The 26727-nt window shown below is 41.0% G+C and overlaps 1 protein-coding gene across 1 annotated transcript in view; it reads left to right on the top strand.

Annotated features, from left to right (window-relative positions):
* Positions 1–23901, top strand: part of RABGAP1L (RAB GTPase activating protein 1 like) — a 265155-nt gene extending 241254 nt beyond the window's left edge. Inside the window, 7 exon segments of the mRNA XM_052801837.1 lie at positions 4014–4106; positions 11594–11704; positions 14123–14227; positions 15467–15550; positions 16052–16123; positions 17382–17579; positions 17930–23901. Coding sequence (XP_052657797.1) covers positions 4014–4106; positions 11594–11704; positions 14123–14227; positions 15467–15550; positions 16052–16123; positions 17382–17579; positions 17930–18085 — 819 coding nt within the window. The 3' untranslated portion in view covers positions 18086–23901.
* The last annotated feature ends 2826 nt before the right edge of the window (positions 23902–26727 follow it).

Raw genomic sequence — 26727 nt, 5'->3', positions numbered from 1 at the left:
GCCCTTGCGCAGGATTGCCAGAGAAGGTGAAGCAGATCTTTCTAACCCTGTCTGAATAGGGGGGGAGCTAAAAACAAAAGTATTTTTGTTTCTCACCTGCCATGTATCACCTCACTGCAGTGAGTCCTTTGAGCGTTCAGTGCACTAGTCTGTTGGTTATTTTCAGAAAGACATTTTGCTTGTTCAGTTCTTCTGTGTGGATGTTTTATTAACGTGCTCTGTGTGGCTTTTTCTCTACATACGACTAGTTGTGACATAATTTTACACTTGAACACAATAAAATAAAACGACTCAAAGAGGTAAGACACTGAGATAAACAGATGAGCCATTTTTATAAACCATAAGAGTCTCCTAAATTTGATAATCATCAGTTCTAGCCAATATAGCCCATGGTGCTAAAGAAAGAAGAAATCAGTATTGCAAAAGCTTTTACAGAAAATTTGTGAGCACACTTTGTTCAGGAGCAATCCATGAAGATTGAAGCATAGCACTATGCACTTACTTATGAAAGGGCTTACAGAGAAGTCCCTTGTTGAATTCACAGACCATTTCAGGGAATTAAACTGGGGAATATGGAAATGGTCTTTTAAACATTTTTGTTTGTTTATCAGTGCATACCCAGAAGAATGTGCTGTAATAAATTATCAAACTCCTTTGAGTAATGTGGCTGAATAGACAATAACAGTGAAGTATAGTCCCTGCCAAAGTTATTAAGCATACCTGCTCAAGTTTATATTTTATGGGATAAGTGGATTAGTATGGACTGGTTTTCTAATAGGAATTCCCCCCCCCCCAACCCTTAAGACAGACTGTCTCTCTGTTTAAGTACTACTGTCCAGTTAAGACAAGGTTGTAGCATAAGTAGATAGTAACATGCATAAGTCATGATATTCTTTCAACAAGCACAGAAGCTGTTTTCTGTGTCACAACGTACTCCCTTACACCCTGATGCTTACATTTTTTGTGATTTGATCCCTGTTTCAGGTATTACTTACTGTTAACATTGGTAAGAAAGTGATGCCACGCTCTTTGCTTGCTGGAGAGCATACCAGGCATGCCCCTTATCCCAGGCCACGGCTGCAGCGGTCATGGATAGCTCCCATAGTGGTGAAAGAGGGACCTTACCCCTCATACAGCCACAGAGAACCTACATGTGGTCCTACTCACAGCTATGAATTAAAATTTAAGAAAGTAAAGGAGAACATATAGGTGGGCATGGCTGGTGGGAAGAGTTACCAGGCATTAAGAAATGGTTATGAATTGTCAGCAAGTGGAAACGGGGACTATGAAGATGGCAGAGAGCAGAGTTAAACGAAGCAGTTGACTCTTGTTCTCCCCTGCTCATCACATGGTTTTTGATGTGACATGTTCAGATTAGTTTCTGGTGTTGTCGAGGCAGATGATTAAGTGCCAGATAGACTCTGGGCAAGTTAAATTCTGCCTCATCTCAACAGAGAATACGAGGTGAAACCAGAGAAATAAGGCTGCTCTCAGGCAGCTTAAAAAAATTAACATTTAAAAAATGAGCAAGGAGAGCTGCACGCCACTGGTGGCTGCATGTGACGTTGTGTTACCAAGAAGCAGCAGTCATCTCTTCATGCACAGGCTCAGCCTGGTGAGGGACAGCTGTGGCACGCTGCTCAGCGTAGGCATTTGGGTCACAGCAGTGCTTTATATCCCATTTGCTCTCTCATTAAGAGTTACTTACTTACCTTTATACTGTATTTTGCCTGTATCTCCTGGATTATAGAGAGAACTACGATTTTTGTTTACGAGTAATTTAAGCGAATCTCATGGTTAAAGCGAAAAGGAGGATGCTGCTCCAGGCAGCTGTAAAGGTGAAGCCGTTGGTGGATCACTGCGGTGGTCAGCGGAGGCAGTCCCCAACACCCAGCGCCAGGCTGAGGCATACAGCACCACTCACGGAAGCATGGGGGAACTGTTGGAGGGGAAAGGATTGTGACTGTGCATTTTTTACCTTTGCTTTCCACTCTTTTCTCCCTACTTACACACACAAAAATCTATCTTACATCTCCTGTTCCTTCAGACGGCAGGATTCCTACTGAAATATTCATGCAGCTGCGTGAATGGGAGGCTTGTCTCTCTGTCTATGTAGTGAGACTTTGTTCTTATGTGTACTTTAAAGGCTTTAATGAAAAGCATCAAGAATCAGGAAAACCTTTGGTTGAACAGATCATCTTCTAAGTTACACCTGTTGCACCTTTTTGCCATACTGCACCACAATGTCTCCCTCATATTTATCTTCATTTTCTGCTGGTTGTGTATGGGAGCACAAAACTCCACGACGGCACAGGAGAACTGGGTTTGGAGGGTGTCCTCGTAACACCCCAGCCTGGGAGCCTTGATCTGGTTCTCTGAATAAGATCCCAGTAAGCATCGTGGAAGGAGGGAATAGATCAGGCTTTGCATGTGTGATTGGTTCGCTTCATTTAGAGTACTACTTTGAAAGGATTTCTTGTTTTTGAATATTAAGTAGCCTCAACAGTTTCAAGTTGCAGCTAAGACAAAACGGGCTGGGTTTGCATCTTGAGTGTTGCTCAGTTGAAATGTAAAAAAGCATCTCTGATTTAGTAATTTTCATTTCATTGTGTTTTGCACTATTAAGTGTCATCAAAGTGAAATTGTCTTGTATGTTTGTCCAAAGTGCTTCATGTTTTTATGTTTACCATTTTCTCTTTGCTTTCTTTGGGGGGTGTTGGTTTAAGATTTCAACAGTAACTGTGGGCATTAGTGCTGCTTTATTAGTGCTCCCTGTGCACTGTGCTTCGCAGATCATGGGTTTCACATTTTCTACCTGTACCTCCTAGAGGCCTCTGCAGCAACACCGAGCACTTGCTTGGTCCCTTCCTGTACTGCAGAGGAAGGATGTATTGGGCCAAAAACCAATAAAGGGAAAAGAACACCAAAACTACATGTAAACACATATCTCTGCTCATTGGCAGTGATTTTTTGCCCTAAGGCAAGGTGACAGTAGCATGTCCTCACACCAGGAGTCAGCTAGACACAATCAATATAGGCAAGAGGAACAGCTAGATACATAACAGATCCAGGAAAAGCATATGTTTGCAAGTCGTGATGGTACATAGTGTTAGGGATCTCTCTGGCTGCCAGCAGATGAACCGACACTTAGCAGGGCCAGCTTCTTCTTGTTGTACGGTGGGGACAGAGTAATGCTATCAAAGGTCTCCAGAGAGAGATGGGATTGCTCATATGGCACTGTGTACCCAATTAAAGGGTGAAAGTAAAGCAGAGGATCTCCATGCTTTCTTTAAAAGAACACAGGTGTTCTTTGTTTACCTTGTTTTAAGTTGAAGCTGTGTTTTCCTAGAATCAAGCTGTCTGGGATTTGACCTTTCTGCATGGTTGTTTACCGAATTTGCTTGTGATTTCTGTGTAGTCGCCTCACTGTTTCCCTGCTGCGGCTGGAAGCGAGCACTGCAGCATCTCCGCCTCTGCCTAGGAGGAGTCTGATGCCAGACTTCATGAGGGCATTGGTCGCGAACTAGAATTTAGACATTAAGACTCTTTCAGCAATAAAAACCATGACTCGGATCTCCCCCAGGGAATTGTCCAGTCCTTTTGTATGAACACCTCTTTCTTCTAATCTAATTTTTAACTGTTTTCTTGCTAAGGCATTGCTTTGGTGAATCATACATATCAAAGCATATTTTCCTCTTCCCTGTTCTCTCACTCCTGTTGTTCATGCTTTTTTATTTCTTGTTACTTATCAAAATGTCTCCACTCTTGTTTTCCTTTAAATATTTGAATAATTAACAGCAATAGGGACAGAAAGATTTCTGTTGATGTGAACTGTATTGGTAAGTGTTTGACATGGCTTGCTGAGTAGGGAAGGGGGGGCAATGGGGAGCGACTTCATTCAGCAGTGGGTTTCCAGCACTTACTTGGCTCCCCATTTGCAAGGAGAGCTTTCAGACAGCCATTCCAGTGTTCTTCTAATCTTTAAAGGCATGTTTTCCAAATCTATTCCACAGGTGCCAACAAAAAAGCTGAAGAAATATGAGAGAGAATACCAAACAATGCGAGAGAGTCAGCTGCAGCAGGAAGATCCTATGGACAGATACAAGGTACGGGAGATGCTATATGGGAACCTGTTTCATTGGCTTAATCCCGTGGGGAGTGACCCGGTTCCAGCAGTTAAGCAGAGGTGCATGTACCGCGCTCACCTCTCTGGGATATGCCGATGCAGACCTTAGGGAAGTTAAGTGGTAGGTGAAACTTATCCCCTTTCTTGAACAAGCACTTTGAACGCTTAGACTTAGTGTTTTTTCCAGGAATATTTCAGTCACAATTTGTAACTCTCAAGACATCTGCAAGTAGCCACATATAATATTTTTCTTCTTTCAGTTTATATGTTTGTAGGTAACTCTCCTGCTGTTGCACTTTTACGGGAGATCTTCATGAGACGCAGAAACAAAGGGTGATTCTCAGCTACAGACACAAAAAGGAGAAAATACACATTGTTCTAGCACAAGCTGTGTGCAGTGGCATCCACAGAGACTTTTGGAAGATGAACTCTTCCTTGACTGATACAATCCTTGTTATTCATCTCTGTTTATACCAAGCATTAGTAATTTTTTGTTAATATAATGCTTAGTACAGTGGCACCCAGAACTCTCCTGGGGTCCCAAGGTACTACTGCAATAGAATTAATAGTAATAAATATCCTGCTTTAAAGCAGCAGAGAAATAAAGGTTCAGTTATTAATATGATAGCTTGATAGTTCACCAAAAAAGAAAAGTTCTTTAATTTTGGATCAGCATTGCTTATCTTTCCAATGTATTTGCTTTTATTGTCACTGCTACATTCTGTTGCCATAGATTTTTGTGTGATGGAGGCTCTGCCTCTTGGCATATACTTCACTTAGTGTTCAGGATCCATTTATTGCTTACCCTGTTTTAGAAAATCCAGTTTTCTTTAGGTGAAGCTGCCAGAGCTGAAGCACTTTACTGCCCATTGCCCAGGTTATCTGGGAAGTGACATTGCTTACATATACCTGTACTGTTTTCTTGCTGTTCTTCATTGTGCCTTAATATGTTAAGTGACATTGCAGTTGGTACGGAGCCTACCAGGAGTGATAGTAAATAATCATACATGGTGCAACAGGTTTACATGGTCTGTGAACGTAAGACAAGTGCAGCATGTTCAGAAAACCACAGTATAAAAATCTGTAGTGAGAGACTATGCCATAATTCATAAATGTGACAAGGTAGAGTTACAGGTACAGAGAAAGTAAAACTGACTTTTTTTTAAAAAAACTGTTTACCTGTGAAAAATTATGTTTTGAGCATAGTTCTTTTGATGTCAAAGGGTAGATTTTATTGCTTGTGAGAACTGGGACTGCTGTAGCAGCCAAGAGCCAGTAGTGAGTATGACCTATTTAGAAAAGAACACAGCTTGCTGTTGATTAACTTAAGTATTTTTCCAGTGGTTCACTTATAGTACTGTGGAATTAAAATAATACTTAGAAAACAAATACGGCTTCTTTAAAGCTCTGTGGAAGCATATTAACTAGTTAATCTTGGGCAATGGACGGTAAAGAACATTATCCCCAAGCTGCAAATGAGGATCTAGAAAGTGACTCTTTGGCCACTGTTTATGTGAGTCACTGTCACAGTCAAGATCACAGCCTGGGATTTTGGCTTGCATGTTTGAAACTCACTGTGTGATTTTTTTATGAAGCTAGATTGGGTCTGATCCTCTTAGCGATGCTGTGATTAGAGAGTCCCCATAACTGGTTAGTTGCATATTAAGTTCAAAGTTCGGACGCATTCTTCAGCTGATGGGTGTCATGAAGAAATGCTTGTAAGTGCTCTCTGTTCCTTGTCTTGCTTGTTTGATTTTATTAATGTGTCAAGCTGAGGTTGGTAGGAGTTGACATTTCAAGAGTGTTTCCAAAGGGCAGCAAGAAACGCAAGCTGTGTGGTCTTTGCAGGCAGAAAGTGGGGAGCCAACTTTGCTTGTCCCTTAAATTATCGCTCTGCAGCCTGTGTGTTTAGAAATGCATTTCATTTTGGCACCATCGGTGCTAGACTTTGCCCAGCTGGGCTAGGTTTGGGGAAGGACTGAGTCCACACTGCTGAAAAGCCAGTATTGCCTCTGAGCACAGCGTTGCTGTTGGTCCCCTCTGGCCTCGTGCGCTCTCTGTGTGGGCTGTGCCCTAAAAGCCTCCATCGTGGTAGTTTTTACAGTTTCTTTTCCCAGAACAAAACAAGTTTTTGGTTTACTGCCCAGGAAGGGGATGTTTCCTGAATGGGATCACTGGAGTGGAGAACCCTGCAGAATATTCCTCTTACAGGTCAAGAAGGAAACTGGCTTTCAGTCTGTTGATAGTTTTTAGTTATCGTCGCTAAGAGTTTTTGTTGTTTGTGGTGTGTTACAGTTTTTATTGCCAATAGAGATTTGTCAGAACCACAGAGACATGGGCACTTCTGAGTTGCAATGATGAAGGATGTCTTGAGTAAGACACCTGCTGGTGACCTGGCCCTCAATGGAAATGGCTTGATGGACTGTTGAGAAAGTAGGAGCTGGGCTGTGTGTGGCACTGGGGTGGGAGCAGCTGCCGCGATGGCAGTGGGGCCCCTGCTGCTCTGCTGTCTCCTCCTGGTCCATCCCTGATGCGCTGCGAGCGGTGCAGAGGGAACTCACGGGAGCTGATGCAGCTCTCACGTGCGGGTCTGACTTTCACCCCAGCGTCCAGGGGAGACCAGGAGTGAACCAGAGCGGTGTGAGGGCGCGGCGTGCTTCTTCCTCTCATCCCCCGTGCTCGGGTCCTAAAGGTGTTCCCCAGCACAGGAACAGTGGGGCTGAGCAGCCCCCTGTGAATCACAGGGAAAGAGATGCTTCCTGCCTGAGGGCAGCTGGGTATGTCCAGACAGGGCGCTCCTCCAGTCCCACCGACCCCAAACTCTCCAGAGGCTCCAGAAGAGGGCTGTTTTTGCAACGTCTGGCCTGCCATTAACCAGTCACATTTTCTTGACAGGTTAAATTCATGTGCTACAATGAGCTGTGTTACATGCCACAGGAGTTCCTGCCCAGCTTCTATTTTACATGTTGATTGTGATTTGACTTACCAAAAGAACAGTATTAAACAGTGCCATTATTTTTGGTGTTTGTTTTCTTCTGTATTTGCAAGTATTATTTAGGAAAAGTGTATTCTTTTATGGACACTTTTCCACTTTTATTTTCCATTGCTTATAACAAATTATTGCTTACATTTTTGTCAGGTAGATTTTTAAAAGGTACAAAAGTAAATATATTCTAAATTGCTGTTTGTCACCGAATTTCATGACTTGTGGTTAAAATAAATTACAAATTGCCTATAGAAGTCAGGAAGAAAAGTGAGTTGCATGTGCAGAAAAAATAGCAATATAGTTCAGATTAATATTTTTCTATATATTCTGTGGGTTTTTTCTGTGTTTGAGAACACCTCATGTAACAGGGTTTTGGTTGACCTGATGAGAAATTGCTGGAGTTGGGCTTGGGACTTCTTGATTTAAAATAAAGAGGATATAACCATACAAAGAAGGGCTGGAGTTTTGCAAGCAGACCCTTCTTGTGCACACAGTTCTGTTCTGAGGGTAGAAATGCCTTTTCCTCTGTGGACCTTGTTGTGCAACAGAGAAGTTGTCTGTCTGAATAAATGTGTAATTTGGACATAATGGCCTTTTGCGTGTTTGAAGTGGAAGCAAAAATTAATACACTGGTCATTTTTATTCAGAGTCATGGTAACTGAATGGTAACCGTTGTGAGGAAAAATGGAAGATAACTCTTGATGTGGATCATTGTTTGTTTGTGGTTTTTAAAAAAAAAAGTGTGCTGGGGCACTTTTGGGAATGCTTCTTCTGAGTCAACAAACAGAAAACACAAAGCACCTCCAGGAACCTCTGTGTTGCTTCCCATGAGACGTTTTCCTGGATAGCTTGCTGTAAAAGCCTTTTGGGTTTCTAGACAGAGCTTCACAGGGTTTTCCTTCAGAGCTCCTCTGCCATCAAGAGCCCTTTCTGATGGGCTTATGAAGACTTCCATTTGTTCACATCCAGAAAAGTGAATTTTAATCAGTGTTTTCATTCCACCATTGAGAATCTGTTCATGCCCAAAGATCTGGGGTTTGGGTTTTAGCTCATCAGAAAATGTGACACTGAATTGCTTAACAAGGTTTGTGACTCTTTACGCCCTGCTTGAGTAGCAGCACAGAGAGCATGCACCATCGCCACTAATCTTGTCAGGAATTGCTCCTTGGTGCTGGCTGGAAGGGAGCAGAAGGTGGAGTTCAGCCTTTCAGTCTTCCTGAGCTGAGGCTTGCCTACTGCTTTCAAATTTACCGCCTTCTTTCCGTCCAGTGTGTGATGGAAGCTGGAGTATAGCCTCTTTAAAACTCAGAACAAAAATCCCACTGAAGAATCAGCAACTTTTTTTTTTTTGGCTGTCTTTGTTGGTATTAAAAATTATTTTATATCCTGTTTTCACTGTCTTTACACCAATGGTTGAAAGCAGTATTTGGTCTGTGACTTTACAGGAGGTAAGTTTATTTGTGTTTGTATGTATCAGCGGTGTTTGTCCCTTTTGGAAATGCAGTATCCTCCTTTTAAAAGCTAACCAGAGTTCACCAGAGTGCCTTTTGTAACTGGAACAAGGAATCTGGGAAAGAGGAATCTCTTATTTTACTGATTGTAAAAACTGAGCAATGCTGAAGAGAATAGTCAGTAAATTGTTAGTGGTGTGTAGAGAAAAGGCAGGAAGCTGTCTGTTTACACCAAGGACAACTAGCAGGTCTGACAAGTTGGCTTATGCCAGGTTACAAAATGCTGTCTGTGATGTAAGTCCTGCTGTAACGAACCAGCTCCATCCACTGAACTTTATGCCATTGCGAATGGTATTTTATAAAACCCTGTAAATATTTCAGAGCCATTGAAAATAGCTGGCTACATATGAAAAGCGCTATTTGCTATTTTTGTCTTTACTGTGTAACGTTAAGTTTTATTTAGACTTAAGCAGATTAAGAGTTTCCTCCTCAGGAAGGAGGCAGTTTTTCACTGCTAGATCTGGGGGGAGGAGCTGGAAAAGACAAACCATCTAATCGTGCATACTGCCCTGTGTAGAGGAAGAGTAAAGGTAGCCCAATAAGAGACTTTCAGCTGGAAATTAAAAGTATGGTGAACAAGATAAAAAAATCTCTTAGCTATTGACTGGATGTCCAAGGTAAGAGATCTTTAACTTACTAACAACATGCCATGTAAATTCTAGTTTAAGAGGAGGATAGCGCATTTCCAACTACGTAGCTTGCTTACCCACTTGTCTGTGAATGCAAAGCAGGAACTTCGAACTTCACATTGTGCAGCTTGCTTTGCGGACACTGAAGCTTTTGGCAAAAGCATAGCAAAAATGTTAAAGCAAACTTCTTTCTGGTTTATTTTATGGAAGTCTTAAGAATTTGGAGATTTCTCCCTCTAAGCAACATCCCTATGAAAAGGTATTGGTGCTGCAGCACCTGGCAGCAATACTGTCCTGATCTGGTCCCAGTTTTTAGGTGAACTCAAGTCACTTTCTGACAGCTGCTTGCTGGCAGAGCTGTGTCTATAAAAATCAACATTTCCAAGATGGTCTGAACAAAACACAGAAATAAAGATACATTAGAGCATTATTATTATTATTGTTGTTGTTATTATTATTATTATTGAGACATTAGAGCATTATTATTATTATTATCATCATCATTAAAGACTGCAATTTGGTTTCCCACTTTAAAGTTTATATTATCCTTACAGAAGAATTTTACTTTTAAAAATTCCTTGTCCCGAACAGAATACCAAAAAAGATCCCCAAAGTTATGCGTCTTTTAGCAGTGGTTATTTTAACTGTGTTAAACAAAAGTATTTTACTTACAGTTTCTGTAACAAAACAAGTTATTTAAAGTACAATCTTTTGGAAAGGAAACACTTACTTTCCTGTACAGGGCAGTGCATGGTCTAGTTGCACAATAGGGTCACATTAAGGGGAGAGTATTTGCAGAGGTTCTACTTCCTGCCACAGAGGAAGCTCCCACACAGAGGAGACTTTTTTAGCATCCTCTTAGAGCTGTAGTTGTCCTTTTTTGTTTAAGACAAGCATGCAAAATCTTCTTGCAACAGAAATGAAAATTGCAGTTTCACGGTAGTGAGTTCGGAAAGAAAAAAAAAATCTGAGCATAGCTGGTGAGCAGGAGGAAGTGAAGACAACTGAATAATGTGCTTATGCAAAGAAATCACATTTTGTAGGAAGGCATTCACTGAACAACTCTTGGAAATTTTTTGCTGTGTTAAATGCTAATATTTATTCACTTTTACTGTTTTTTCTTGGAGAACATAACTTACCTTTCAAGTGAGTACAGGTCCTTTTTGAAATCTCAGCATACAGGTTATTGTTCTTCCACCTATGAGTTTCCATATGAACTTGGTATTTTTCCTTGAGTTTCCATAGCGCACAGATTCCCTTTGCAGTCTCTTTTGGTATGAAAGATACACAATCATTGTGTGACTGAAGGCCAGCACATTTTTTGCTCTCTTCAAATCTGTTTGAGGAGGGCATATCTATCTGTCCCACCTTGCTGTGTTCTTCCAAAGATGAAGATGTATATTTTCTGTGGACTCCTGGAAGTCCACTGACCCACAGACGTCTTTTGAATATGATTCTGTTTCTCAGCCCTAGAACAGTCACTGAAACTGATTTTTAAAAAACATGAATTACTACTGTTCATCCTTCTCCTGTGTACTTACCTTCTCTAGTTAGTGCTCTACATAGTCATTTCTGCGTGTGTGGAGGGGGTAGGGAGTGCAGTGCAGCGAGGACCAGGGCCTGTGGTCTCGAAGTTCTGCATTTTGTGTTGCTGTGTATTGCCTGCCGAACAGGTTCTGGGCCTGTGTTTGGGGAGTGAGGTCCCCTCTCCATCTGGCACTTTTTCTCAGCAGGTGTCCTGGAAAACGTGCACTGTTGTCACCGGCACAAATTACAGAGAAAGTGCACAAATGGTGATACAGGTTATATGAGCTGTAGGGAGTTCCCTGCTAAATGCTGTTCTTTACCAGTCCCACAGAAGATGGGAAGTTGGCACTACCTCATCTACAAAATGGACTATTTTTATGGATTCCTGCAGACAAAATTTTGTAAAATGGCGCAGGGCAGCTTTCTACTTTCAACTGGAAACATTCTTATTATAAGTATCTCTTAACTGGTCCCTGTTCACTGCTGCTGGGTGGGATGTTATTTGCCTCATTTCTTTTGATGATAAGCAAGCAGAAACCAAGTGCTTTTGTGGAGAGGATGGTGTTTACTTTTGACAGAGAAACCCTACAATCAGTGTGTCACTTACGCGACACAAACATAACCATTGGGATGTAAGTGGAATCGCTGCATTTGCACTGCTGGCTTAATTCACTGTTGTTTCCCAGAGCAGCAGTCCTGTCTTAATGTGCACTCTTGCCTTCTTGGTGTTTTACACACACAATATACTCGCTTATTGCTCTTTAATATTGATAAGGATTAACTTCCTTTTCTGGTTGTTCCTTTCTTTCTGCAGAGGGAAAACCGCAGGCTCCAAGAAGCAAGCATGCGGCTGGAGCAGGAGAATGATGACCTTGCCCATGAGCTTGTAACAAGCAAAATTGCCTTACGGAATGACCTGGACCAGGTAATGCTAACAGAGATGGGTCCAGCTCAGGCTTGGCAACACCAATTTTAGGAGCCCTGCTTTGTGCTCAAGTGAAAGCATGAACACAACATTAAAAATATAATTATTTGTGCCTTTATTTTCCTAACAACCTCACTCCTAGTTGCAATCAGAAGGCTGGATTTCCATGTGCATGCAACTGTAGGCATTCACAGTGGTGTCTTGCCAACACTGACTGTACCTTCTCTGTTGTGGATTGGTTTAGAAAATGTAAGCCATAACCTTTAGGCAGATACCAAAGAACAAACATTTACTTGAAAAAGCTTTGCAGAATGTCTACCACTTTATGTGGATCAGTACAGCCAACAAAATTCAGTGATAATGAAGTGGTGTGGCACCAAAAATTAGAAGGGCTCTTGGGTGTCCATTGATAACTGCTTTTGTTTCCTGTGAAGACTGGAATGTAGAGGGCAGCAGCATTCAGAGCCCTTTATCTCAGAGATGACTGTCAGAGAACTACACATTCAACCCTCCTTTTTCTGGAGTGTTTTATGTAGTATTGATAAATGCTGTAACAGCTATTATTAAGGTACTAAATACAGGAGAGCCATACTCCACACCTCCTGATTAGTGCCTTGCTCAGAGAGGGCTGTAGTGCCTCTTATAATGTAAAATCTTTTCCTGCAAGGGCCTCTCAATTTGATTTCCCATAGTTATTTGGCTTTCTTTATCTAGCCTCAGAATTGTAAACATCATTGACCACAGTTGTGCAATTTGTATTTCTGTTTAGGCAGATCCTTGGCAGTTAGGCTCTGCTGATTTGGATCCATGTGATTCTAAAAATATGAGCCATCTTGGTGAGCAAACGCAGGCAGAGATGTGCTTGGCATGATGGAGTGGGCAATCTCATGTGAAGGCAAAAAGCAATGTGTTGAGGTGCTCTATCTTCCCCAGGAATAGCTGTACATAAAGCAGCTTTATGTGTGCTGCTGCCTGTGCTTGTTTTTTCTCAAGTATCGTGACAAGGCTGCCAAGCACATACCTTTGCCAGTCCCATTCCTTGCTCTCCTGCATTTTAGCAGTCTTTCTGTAGATGAGAACGGCTCCATGAAGTTTTCCCACACCCCACCTCAGTTCACTGGCACTGAGAGAAAAACTTTGTGCTACTGCACTCCTCATCTGCAAGGACAGGTGATACCGTACACCACTGCAGCTGCTTGGAGAACCTGGAATGAACACATAAAAGGAGGAAAGATCTGTAGTTCCTTCAAAGCATATCTTAAACAGGTCTTTCATCAAAAAAATCCTTGTAATCCCTGAGTTCTTTTGTTCTAAGATGTCAATCTTACCAATTTCACGTTCTTTCACTGCTTGTTTTCCTTTCTCCCATACAGTCATATACATGCGAAGCAATGCAGGAGTCCTCAATCCGTGTCTTCAGTTGTGGCCCTGGTGGAGCTGCTTCTGCTACCCACAGTCGCCACTAACACCCTCATTAATAATTAACACTGTGGCAGACAGATAAGCTAATACCACCAGCAGTGGTAGAAAACCAAACTGCATCTCAGAGAGACAAGTTCTGTACTGTTATTTGTTGTTTACAATGCCATTTTCCCTCTTGTATTTTCAGCAAACTAAGTATTATTTCACCACAACCCTTGCCTGTTCTAGCACCTAGTTACTGAACAGAAGGAGTGGTGTGATGCAGTGTGCATCTCCCAGCTGGGGAGGTCAACAGAATATATCCAGACATTGAGAAATACGTTTCTTTCCTGGTGATCGGTGAGGATAATGCTCACAAAACCAAAGCATTCCTAGTATGTTTCACCATAAGCTCGGCCTGTCAAAGAAAGGAGAAAATTCATATTCTCCAGTACACACACAGTATCAAGTTTCTCCAGGTAATACTTATTTGCACTGATAAACAAACCATTTTATCTGGTGGTCCCCTTTGTCTCTTTTATACTTGTCTTTGCCCAGACACTTTGTAAGATTCAGTGCAGGCACTGAACGTTTTCTACAATATCTGGTTTCCCCGCTTACAGATAGAAAAATGGAATGAGTTATCTGAAGTTACGCAGGAGCTAAATCATGCTGCCCCCGCTTAGATTAATATTGTTCCCAACAAAAATATTCTATACATCACTGTTTGTATTAGGTTTGTATTAGGACATAGTATCTATGCTTACTTGCTATCTGGGCATAGGTAAACATTTGGCAAAAGGGTCCTCTTGCACAGTTGTTGAAACACAGTGAAATAAATTCAAAAATAGCTACTTGAAAAGTGAATTTCATACAAAAAATAGGTTAGGTGAGCCATCAGAGGGCAGGAAAAGGCAACTCTAGAACCTGAATCTGCAGTATTTCTGAGATGTATATACCAATACATTTGTATTGGCACAGATAACATCTGTTTTACACCACCATTTCTAATTCTAGGCTGAAGACAAAGCGGATGTTTTGAACAAGGAACTTCTCCTGACCAAACAGAAGCTAGTGGAGACTGAGGAAGAGAAACGGAAGCAGGAAGAGGAAACTGCTCAGGTAAGGCATTCTCCAACTTTTCCCATTTAGCAAGCAAATGCAAGCAAAAGGATATGCAGAGAAGCATGAATGCGTTGCAATTGCAGAAAGAATTTTGTCTTTAAAATGCAGTCACAATTAAAAATTTACAGTGCCAGGGTAAATGTTTTTTTAAAAAAGTATGTTTTTTAGTGTTTTCCTTTACTTGAGTTCTGGATGTTCAGTTTTCCATACCTTATCCCCTTCCCAGTACTGTAGTAATCATTTTCACTGGCGGTGCGCAGTCGCAACTAAGGAGACATGATCAGGCCTCTTTTATTTACCTAAACAAGGAGCTGGAGGAGTTGTTGCCTTATAAGAGGCCATTCTGGATTCACCTGCTGGTTCACTGAAATAAAGCTGTGAACGTTCCTGTCTGAAGCTAGAACCAACAGCAGAACAGAGTTGAGGGTTGGGAGAATTTTGCTGGCTAGACCTGGCCTCAGACTCATTTGAGAAATGTTCAGTCTTAGTTCTTTTAATCCTACGTATCTAACATGCTGAATACTGACACACATGAAAGTATGTTTCAAAAGTGATACCCTGATTTTTATGTTAGCCGACAACAGTGACTACAGCAATCAAACAGTAATTCTTTGTGTCTCTCTAAAATGGAGGTTGCCACATTCTGTTTGCTATAAAAAGGCAGTGAGGCCTTTTTCCTCCTGAGAGGGCTCTCAAAGGTTAGTGGTTCCAAACAGTGGAGGAATGAGTTAGCTGTATTTTAATGCAGCGCCACAGACCAGAAGAGGATTTTTTCTCCTGTTACGGAGATGAGAGTGATAGTGCTGAGAGATTCTTCTTCCTTTTCCATCGCCAAACAAACAAATAATCTCTCTGTCCAAACCTGCTGTGACAGTGTGCAGAAAAACAAAAACAAAATCAGTAAAACCCATTTAATAGTAATGCTCTTGTTTTGTATTCTGTGGACCACACTGTACCACCATTTAATGCAGAGAAAGAGAATTACCCTACAGAATTCTCTAAGCGGGGATACACGGTATCACAGTATACACATTTGGTTATAACTGAACATAGTAAGTATTTGTATTCTGAGTAAATCAGACACTTGTCTGAAGAACTGGAATTTGGTAAGAAGCAGCTGTAGGACTGCTGTAAACACAGCAAGACTTTGAGAGAACAATCCGAGAACAATTTTGAGAGAACAGTTTTGAGAACTTCTTTCAGTGTGCTGTGTAACTTCTCTCCTTCAATTCCCAGCTGAAGGAAGTCTTCAGGAAGCAGCTAGAGAAGGCAGAATCTGAGATCAAGAAAACCACAGCCATTATTGCAGAGTATAAACAGGTACTGTTCTAGAGACACTTTCTCATGTTTCTTCTTTCAACCTGTTCTGAGCGCTGAATTTTCAGAGTTGCAGATCTCACCCTTTCAATAAGATACACTACGTTTCAGGCTTTCAGAGAGCAAGCATTGTAATTTGTCATAAATCTTTTTGTGGTTTTCCTAATAGCTCCTAATTTAGGGAATCGGGAATAACCTGTCTTTTAGCTAATTTTAGTACTGTAGGGTGAATGCTTCTTTACTCTGTGACATAATGCAGTATAAACATTATAAACCAATTCATCCATAAAATGTTCCGGTCTCCGTGTTCAGGTTCTGTATTGAATACTGCCATTTTTTTTCAATCTCATTATCAGCAGCAGTGGATTTGGTAAGGGGGAATGTATGTACCTGAGTGAGGCAGAATTTAAGAAATGTTGGCTTTAACAAAAATCGTTGTTAAAAAGCACAGGTTATATTTTAGTACAGTAAACTTTAGCTAAGAGACTGCTTTCTCTGCTCCAGATTTGTTCCCAGCTGAGTACCAGGCTGGAAAAACAACAAGCGGCCAGTAAAGATGAACTGGAAGTTGTGAAGGTGAGAATGATGCCTCGACATATGGGATGTTCCTAATGCAAGTATTGCTAAATGCCAGGGATACAGAACAAAATGTGAATTGAAGTTTAATGTAACAGCAGTGGCGTTCACCCAGCTGCACTGATGGCCCCACATGCATTTTTCATCAGATGTAAACAATGAAAGGGTTTATTTCCCTTCACGGTTCTTTATCTTATATCAGACAGGGTGGAACTCTCAAACTGAAGTGCATATAGTACTCCAGTGTGCACAGTGGAGGGGTCAGAAATGGCCAAATTGGACAGTGTTTATATTTGGGGTTCTGTAATTTAAGCAGAGTTGGTTTAAGTAATTGGCACAGCTTGGGCCATCCCCAGAATTTCCATAGCAGTTCATCTCCCTCCTCGAAACCCCCTTACCAGGAACATCTGGACTAGAGATAAATGTTTCCTGATCAGGTAATAATTCCATCCCTCTGCTTTGTCACTACTGAGTGGGCAGAATTGTTTTCCCTCTGCTATAGCTTCTACTTGTCTCTTTAGTACTCAAGCGAACCTGATTTGTTGCTTTTTAGTGATGTTTTTATGTTATTGATAAAAAAAAAATTCTAGGATTGACATTCCTATAATCTTCTGAAATAGCTCAATATCCCATTTTAGTTTGTGCGAGCCATGCCAGCTGTGCTACATCTTCAGCCATGAGCAACTGGTTCACCTTCCCGGGTAGCACGAGAACCTCACTGCTGCGTGTCAGGCATCGCTGGCAAAAAGGGCCATCCCCTATGATGTTAAACAAGCACCAACAGGACAATATTGGCCCTTGCAGTGAGCACAGGCTGCTCGCTTGCTTCTGGAAATATGGAAAAGCTACCTGGCATTCTTTAAAATATCACAATCTGTATTAATTTGGTCAAGTGTTTTTATGGAAGACGAAAAGTCCCTAGAGTGTAATTTACTCTTCTGTATTGTGCTGGCATAAATACTGCAAAATATTAGAAAGCTTTGGTAGCAAGAGGGCTTGAGTAATTCTGATAGAGGAGCAAAGTCTCTGTGCTTAGACAGAGCATGCTAAGTAGATTTTAGGAATTTTTATACTGGTTAATATACCCTGGAAATTGTTCATGAACTTCTCAAATTCTTTTCATGTCAAATATGAAAGCTGCAGTATTGGGTAGTTCGACATTACTGACTGGAAGGCAGTCTAACATAAAAATGGCTCTTCCAGGAAGCACAGCAACTCCTGTAACATGGATTAAAAATGAGCTTTCTGGGTATTTCAGGGTAAAGTGATGGCTTGCAAACACTGCAGTGAGATTTTCAGTAAGGAGGGGGCACTGAAGCTGCCTGCTGTAAGCATGGAGAATAAAGGCATAGAAATAGATGATGAGAAGGATGCACTGAAGAAGCAGCTGAGAGAGATGGAGCTGGAACTTGCACAGACCAAACTGCAGCTTGTGGAAGCCAAGTGCAAAATTCAGGTATGTGGAATCCAAGTACAGCAGGGCAGTCTCCTTAACCTTGTTGTGCTCAGTCAATAATTCTGAATCATGCAAAGAAATTGTTCCAAAAGGGAGCATGTACCTGTGCCGCTGTATATCTGTGAACTTCCAGAACGATTTTCTGTCTTAAAAAAAAAAAAAAAGAAAAGAAGAGAGGATTTATTTGTATATCTAAATACCTTCTGCTGTTTCAACAATTTCAATCTGTCTTCTCTCCCCAGTGCCTGGGAGGTTGCAAGGAAAGTGCTGGATTGCAGGGACTGAGTTTGAGGATGCTTTTTTGTTAACTGGTTGGTTTTTGATCAATTCTGACTATTCTGCTTTCTTAGGAGCTGGAGCACCAGAGAGGAGCCCTTATGAATGAAATCCAAGCTGCCAAAAACTCTTGGTTTAGCAAAACCCTGAACTCTATCAAAACGGCCACAGGCACGCAGCCACCGCAGCAGCCTCAGCCACCCCTGCCACCCAGAGAGGGCAGTACATAGTTCCAGCCAGACCCGATACAAGAGCACAAAGAACAACACAACTGAAACCCTGGAGGATTCTTCCAGTGGTCTCTCCTCTTGGGGAAAGGACAAAAGGCAGGAGTGCAGGCTTGAAGTTAAATTCTTTGGTGTTTTTCATTCATTCTGATGTGACCCTTTTCAAAGGGGGAAAAAATAATTCCTGTTTTATGTTGAATTCTTACTTCCCAAACTGCCTTGCTGAAAGCCACGTTCTGATAACTTCATACTTTTACACTTTATTTTATATGACTAGATGTTAAATAAATACTTCAAAACTAGGTCTTTAATACATGACTAATTATTCAAAATTATTTTTATCTTGCGTAGAAGGTTTTTTCTTCTTCTGGAGGAAGACAGAGAATGGAAAATGTAAAGTACTGAAGCATAATCTCTTCATAGAAAGCACAGTGTAATAAGTACTAGTGTGTGTGCGGGTGTCTAGGATAACTTACGCCCTGGGACCATCTCAGAAGTTTATCGCAGTGACTGCATCCTGCAGAGAAGCACTTTTTGTAAAGCTTAGGCCATAGCAAAGATAGTCTTATGCTGTCTTGGCACAATTGTTTATGAGCTTCCTTGATAATTTCTTAGTTTTGATTGTTTTTTTCTTCAGAAATGCAAGTAGTGCAGTTCTTTGTAGCATTGTTGTTTAAAGGCTATTTACAGCCAAACTGGAATTTAACATAAAGTTATCTAGTTCCCTTTTTTATTTCATGTTTATACTAAGAATTCCAAGAAATAATTCCTTCCACTGGGATAAAGGGAAAACCGTTCAACATTTATTTGATGTTTTTGCTGAGAAGCAGAGTAAAGACCTTGCATAGTTTTGACCTTTTGTAAATCCTGTGCAATAAAGGGTAGGTTTTATGAATAGAAGTAATGAAAACCTTTCCCTGGGTCTATATTCAAATTCTGAATTTGACACAGATATGAGGTATCAAATAAAAAACCCAAAAGGCTTGTGCTGCACTGATGAATAAAACATCACAGAAGCAAGATCTGTTTGCTAGAAGTATTTGGTTAGAAAATGCTACGTTGGTATTACTTATTTTTATAAAAACAAACATTTTCAAGTGGAATACAAAACCTAGACTTTCCTGTGGGGTAGACTTCTCTGATGATTCCCAAAGCTGTCTGGTTCTTTTATATCTCTTAAGGTAAGAAAATTCAAAAGCATTTGTTTTGACTGAACATAAAGTGTTTATAGAAATACTTATTTCATGGAAAATTAAACTATTGCTTGAACTGATGGAATATTTTTTTAATTATACCTGTCATGTCTAAAGATGGTCTTGCAGGTAAGTAACATTGCTGGACTAAAGGTCATGTATTAATTGTTCCATTTACAAACTTGTTCCAGGGACATTAGTTCTGTTTTGATCTTTTTTTTTTAATTCTAAGGAATGCCATATCTTGTGAGTTTTGTACAATAAAATTTAATGATACCCATCTTGTGCTTTGTTGTCAAGCATAATTGTGAATTATTTTAAACACGGTAGTATAAATTTAATGTTACCTGTGCCAAAGGAATGATTCTGAAAGGCAGTCAGCTGTTTGAAGTAGAGATCAAAATATAATCACTATCCTGACACAACTATCCTGCAACAAAATTCGCCCTTCTAAGAGTAAGGGGTTAAAAATTTTGAATATTTTAAAATGTACCTGCAAGAACAGTGATTATCTGGAAATATTAATACAGTGAGAAAAAAGGGGGGAAAAAGCTGAAGGAATTTCTTTTGCAAATATTAACAAAGATCTTTTTCTCTGGTCACTTTCTTGCTAATATTTGCATAAATGTTTCCATTCTCTTGACTCTCTAAACCTAGCATTAGTCATTCACTTACCAGTTCCGCCTCACACTCGAAATGAACTGCATAATAAATTTGAAGTGACATTTAAGAATACCTGGTGAACATCTGATTGTTACATTTGAGAGTACTGTGCTGATGAGTAACACTGACGGTTTGACAAGTGTCCGAATTTCCCGTTTCATTTATCTTAAATCATACTTAGAAGGGGATTTAAAACCTTGACTGGAACAATGCAGTAATAATAATAATTAAAAAAGGGTAAGACTGTGATTGCCTGAGCAGCTGAGTTAACGTAACAGCTCACTGCTGCTCAAAGATCTCACCCCTCCAACTCCCTGTTGTACAGTCGTGTCCCTTGTCCTTGTTATGGCACTTACTGGAGATGATTAAAAACAAACAGAAAAGAAGATGTGGGTGGATTTTTTCCCCCTAGTTAGTCTTTTGCCAAGGTAATGAGTTAAATCATCTCAAAGGGTCCAATGAGTGCAAGTGGATCACGTGAGTGGGACTTTCCCAGTTCATCAGAAAAGAACTGTTAAATAAACTCACCATGTTTCATGGAACTGGCTTTGACGCAACATCGTCTTTCTCAGTGTAGCAGCTCTCTGACTTTGGAAGTTGAGTTTCTGTGACAAAAACATGTTTGCTACCTGCTAGCCATGATGATTTCAAAACCTTGTAGGATGGAAGCTGGCTTACATCAGCAAAAAAAGTTTCAGAAGGCAATGGCTGCATTATCACTCTTGGCAATGACATAAAGGCAGTAAACAATTTTCACCTTCCATCTGTAGATCCAAGGTAGCATTTGTAGCAGTGGCATTTGGAAGAGTAATATTTATGTGGAAACTGCGTCTTCTCAAAACTACTGAAAGAATAAGAAAATAGCTCTATGGCATTATCTTGATGAATAAGCATAGTTATATTCAGAAACAAGAAAAGGAGCGAGACTGCAGGATTAAACCATGCAAGCTAAAATTCTACCTGCTGACTATACATGCTATTGGTAAACTTAGCTTCCTGTGAGAAAACAAATCTGGGTTTTAATTAGCCCTTTCAGCAGTATGTGACAGAGCTATGTGCACACGTATCCCAGACCAACTGATCTGTCGGGGATAGCTGGCTCGTTCTAGCTTTTCCGCAGGAAGCATCATCAAAGTCTCACTGAAACTTATTTTCGCGTGGCACTGGAACAGCTAACGTAGCTCGTAAGTCTGGAGTGATTAGTATTTTTTTCCCGAGTCAGTATTAAACTATGTGTCCACATCAAACATATTAAAAGTAACTTGAATTTCATAAATATATATGTGGAACTAAATCTTATTTTTTAATTTTATTGAGAATGCACAGTTCTGAAATAAAGCCTTTACTTTGATTAGGGACAAAGCTCCGAAGAATATTTTTAGTACAACTGTTTTATCTTGTTGGAGTCTAATCTGTTCCTGAGATGCCCCATGTGGGGGAAAAAAAAAAAAAAAAAAAGTAGTTTTTTTTCACTTTGAAAAGAAGTTGGTTTTACTTTGATTGTAACACTTTACAGGATAAATGAAGCAAGGCTGATTTAGTTACATGGTACATCTGTGAACTAGTCTTGTATTATCTTTGTGAGTCAAACTCAATATTCTAAAGTAATAGGACTTACTTCACTTAGTTTAACAAATTCTAAATGTACCCGGAGAGAATTAAAAACAAGAAAACAGAAAATATCATGTGTGGTGTCAATCCAAGAAACGGCAAAATCCCTGAGGTCCATATGCATTAATGCTTAGTAAAACCAGTCTCAGGAAAGGTAGTCAGCCATGTAATCAGTACTGCCACCTGACAAACACATCCTTGTCCTGCCCATTAATTAGTATATAATTTGCTACAGCTAAGTTAAATTGCTTACATAGGTAAGCAATTTTTTTTCCTTGTTAGACATTTTAAAGGACTTCTTTTAGTTGGCCCTTGAAATTTCTTTTAAGATAGACACTTTCATCTGTGCCATTGTGTTAAAAACAACTCAAAATAAAAACAGCCATTTCCAAGGGGAGCAAGAGATAGAAAGTCAAGAACAGCAAGAATTCAGCCCCTTGCCAAAGCCTGAAGTATCCCCTTGACTTCAGAGTCACCATGTCACTTGCTGACTCAATGTGGCAATTTAGGAGTAAATAAAAATCTGAATTTACTGGCACTGAAGTATCAAAACTTGGAAGCTACATAAGTCACGCTTTCTCCACAGGATAAAGGTAGGGCTGTTCCCTTCCTTCTATTAAGTAGTTGGAGTGAAATCCATGAAACTACTTGTATGTGTGGGAGAACTATACCTCTTATTTTGATTTACCACTAGACTCAGGGATAACTGGCATACTTCTGCATAATCTAATAAGCCTAAATACCTTTGACATTGAAAACAGAAACACTCTTATCTTATAATGCTGGTTTTCTTTAAGCTGCAAGGGAAAACCTTGGTATATGTTATTGTTGGAATGTGAAGATGAGGGCAGAGGTTTTTCTCTCAAGACTGAGGGACTATTCTGGCTGACAAGCACGCCTCTGTTACAGCTGAACCCTGTGGAATGGGCTGCTGTGCAAACAGCTGGCTGCACTAGACCTGTAATGCTGTGTATACCCAGGGCGGTGAGTATACACAGTGCCGGGCATCATGTTGTTCTTGTAAACACAAAGGCTTGAACTAAATTATTTTTCTGTCTATTATGCTAATATCCTACTGGGAGCTGTCCCATTACCTCCTTCCAAGTAGTAATACAAGGGAGACACAATGAAGCACTCAAGTTAGGACCTTTCAGGGTTAGGTTAGGTATACATCACAGCAGCCTTTAAAACTGGGCTAATCTAGAGATGGGTTTGGGGAAATTCAAAGAATTTGCAACTGGATAAATAATAGCATTGATCAAGATCCTATCTTTCCCAAGTCAGAAGTCTACACAATTTATTGCAGGATCGTGACTTAACACGTACAGGTTAATCCTCCAGGATTACAGGGCTGTCCATTTCTCCTGGATTCCAACTGCTTTGCTACTGAATGTATTTCATGCTATTTTTACCTGAAAAAGAAAAAAAAAAAATATGGGTAGAGAATTAGGACATTACTTCCTCTTATTTTCTTATTTAGTGGGACTTGCTTTTATTTAACCTGTAAAGGACTATATATGTATCTTTGGAAAACTATATCTTATATATAGAATAATATATAGGAAGCTGAATCACAAGGGGATAAATACATCAAAAGGATTTGGTATCATAAATTTCATTTGTGATTTGATACCACCAGAATCCTGGGCTGTACTAATTTCCTTTCAGTTTCTCTTATTTTTGTATTTTATATAATACATGGATGGAACTACCAATGCAAACAAGAGCAGATGTTCTCAGATTTTTCTCCAGATCCCAATTCCCTCCTTCTAGTAATCCCTGGGTTTGCGCTGCTGCTGCTAACACCTTCAAAAGCTGTGCCAGGAGCTCTCTTAAGCTTTGGGAACTGTTGCTTTCCCGTGGAAGAGATTCTCTGGCTTCTCTGAACTGGGAAAAGATGGCACATGAATGCAGGAAAGGGTCTAACCAAGCATGATCCAGATCCCTCAGTGTCTGCCATTCAAGGGGGATTCACTTCAGCACATTGAAAACAGCAGCTTCAAAGCTCTGACTCCATTACAATGAAGTTTCCCAGGTTTGGAGTTGCATTTGTTACCTGCGTGTGTCCCAAGTTCGCAAATCCTAAAGAGTGAGGAAAAAAGAGCATCATAGCAGTATCAGACTTTTAACTGAGAACAATTTGGTACTGCCAGTACTTGTGTAACAAATCCACGTATTATATAAAGTATAATATGGAAATATAAGTGTAATGCTTGTTATTAAAAGTGCAATTCAATGTACATGGTCACAACAAATGTTTACTTTTTTAATTGTTACAGAATTGTTCGGATCAGTACCTTGTTATCATTGTGTGAATGATGCCTTGTAAAATAAATGGAAATGCATACAAAATGGGAATAAGGTGCTTATTTTCATAAGCCATTTACTTAAGAAACAGCTTCAATCTGTTTGCAATAATAAACAGCTGCTGTGTCAGGTTTTCTGATACAGTTCACTCCAGCTGGTTATTTTCAAGCAGCACTATTGCACTAGGACACAGTGACTTGGCAGACCAGCTGTCCAAAATGTGCGCATGCTACATAGCTAATTCCAACCCATTCGTTAGGATAATGTACTCATTCAAAAGGGGTAATCTGTTCCGCAGGAGTCTGACAGCCAGGTGCTGTGCTAGAGAGCTAACGGGTCACCCTGGTCCTCTGCTCCACATGCTAGTCTGAGGTTTCCAGCACAGAGAACGTAGTAGTAAATATGCTTTTCTTGAAGGTTGTTGATATATAGCAATAGGGCAACAGGAGTTGTTGTTAGGGGCTTCATGCTTCCCTGAAGTACACAAGAGGAACAGGCTAGTGAGCCATGAGGCAGCATGCCTGAAGGGAGAGACATTGGGAGCAGAAGGAAACAGCAAGAAACTGAAAACTGACTCGTGTAACAGAGAAGCATGGCTGAGCAAGAACAGAATTTACAGCAGTCAAAAGGATTCAAATGCTTTATAAAACCATTTTTCCATGTGAGCAATTGCTCTAGCATTTCTTTTTTATTAATTGAAATGAACAGCCATTGTTCCCAGATAACTGGAAAAGCACACAGCACTTCAGGGGAAGATACGAAGGCAAAGAGGTAGAAAAGCTGAAGATTAAATTTACCAGACATAACATTTTGTATTGATTTACCTCCCCATCACTATCCCAAGACTGTTTGTCATCAGTTGCTATCAATGCCTGCAGACAGAAGCAGGAGGAATGGCTACTACGTACTAGATAAAGAGGCCACATCCTTTCAAAGCCCTCTCTGACGCTTCCCCCCGCCCCGTCCCTGTCTCTAGAGTTGATGAGCACTGAAGAGCACTCTGCACTGTATTTTGTCTGCCAGCCAGACTAGACCAGCATCTTTCAGCTGAGGTTCAGTACTCCTACTAACTCTAACCTAGCTCCTTTTCCCGCTCCTGATGCAGGAACTGTTCTGATTCTTCTCCCCCCAGAGAAGGCCTGCCACTTGGCTCCTTGTAAAGATGCACAGAAGAAGAAAGGCTGACAAAGCTAAGTTTTCTTCTGTTCCCAGCCAGGGGAGGATGCAGCATCCAGCTGCTACTGCAGCTTTATGCAAAGGAGAGCTGTGTGAACTTGTTTTTACATTACAAGAGTGACAACTCTTCCACATGGAAGCTGCCACTCAAGTAGAAGTGCCACGGGCACCAAAAAGCTCCTGATTTAAGGAAACTAAATATAAACATTGGTTAAAAAAAAAAAAACCTCAAGAAAAAAGCAAACTACAGGCTCACTTACAATTGCATTTATGTATTAGTGAAAGCATTTTCTCCTCTAACCAGAAATTAAATTATAAAGCAATACCAATTTAAACTCTAAAACTGTGAGCACTTCCTAAGATAAGACCACAATTGAGAGTGGAGAAACTCAAAGATTAGTAGCTAAGGAAAAAACACAGAAAGTTTTTTCTTGTTTCAGTGGCTGCTCACAGAAAGATCGTAAGGAAACAATTCCTGAATAAGCAACTGCCCTTAACCAATTAAATAACCATGCAGCAGAAGTAAATTCCAGTCGACCATATTGTATTTTTGAGATAAAACCAACTAGCCCAGGTTCAAGTGCTATTCCTGAAGATGGACAGGCTGAAGCTCAGTCCTATGAACATTAAACATAACCACAGTTAGTTATGCAGATCTTTCCTGACCCTTTCTCAACTGCAGCTCTTGAAGCCCTGGACCAGAGAGTTATAATAAATGCTTCAATACAAGGTCTGTTAAAACACCTTTGTGGAATGCAGACAGGAACACAAATCCTTGGCTTCAGGTTTTCTATGAATTTACCTTCATCCAATCTATTCTTCCCTCCCTATCTCTAAAAAAAAAAAAAAAAAAAATCCCATCTTTACAGATTAATAATTCCTGGACGTTCACTTTAGAAGACGAGGAGAGAAAAACCCTAAGGCCATACATCAGCAAATGAGCTGGCAGTCCTCAGAAAAACAGACATTATAACTAGCACCCTCTTTTAGAGACATCTGCTTTTTAAACGCTGAAGGCCTGTATCCTGCCTTGGGTTCCATCGTTTATAAAAAACACCTGGAGGCAAACGCTGACTCTCCCACTTACCTGCTTACATAAAGATTGCCATTGCTTTTTTTTTTTTAATTTATTTTCCTCTGGGAAATTTTAATGCCAGACTGCGACCCGCGGATATAGAAACGTTTTTGTTGTTGTTCAGTACGCTGCTTTAGTAACGGTGGTGAGAAACACCTCGCTATACTTTTTTTTTCCCGGGCAACTGCAACCGAGGTTGCAGTACTCGGGAAGGTCATTTCAAGTCTCCTCTGAAAGAGTCACGATCGCGGTCGCAAAGGAGACCCGCTCGCCTCGGCCGCCGGCTCCCAGACACCGTCGGGGGCGGGAGAAAACCCGCCCGGCGGTGGAGCCTGTCAGTCACCGCCTCCCCGGCCTGCGGCCTGCCGTCCGACCCCTCACGGCGGCAGTAACGGCCCGCTAACGGCCGCCAGGCCGCGCGCCCCGCCCCTCAGGGCCCCGCGGCGGCGGGAAGGCCCGTGGCCCCGCCCCTCGGCCTGGCCACGCGGCTGCTGGCTGGGGGGGGGGGGGGGGGGGGTCTGCGCGTCGCCATGGCAACGCCGGCGAGGGGCGGGGCGGGGGTCGGACGAGCAGCTCCGCTCACCCCGCGGAATAGGCGAGGCTCGCGGCGCGCGCCCGGT

This window comes from Harpia harpyja, chromosome 11 (genome assembly GCF_026419915.1).
Source record: "Harpia harpyja isolate bHarHar1 chromosome 11, bHarHar1 primary haplotype, whole genome shotgun sequence".
In the NCBI taxonomy this organism is placed as follows: domain Eukaryota; kingdom Metazoa; phylum Chordata; class Aves; order Accipitriformes; family Accipitridae; genus Harpia; species Harpia harpyja.
Note: the sequence above shows the minus strand (reverse complement) of the source record. Positions and strands in the feature narration are given on the sequence as shown.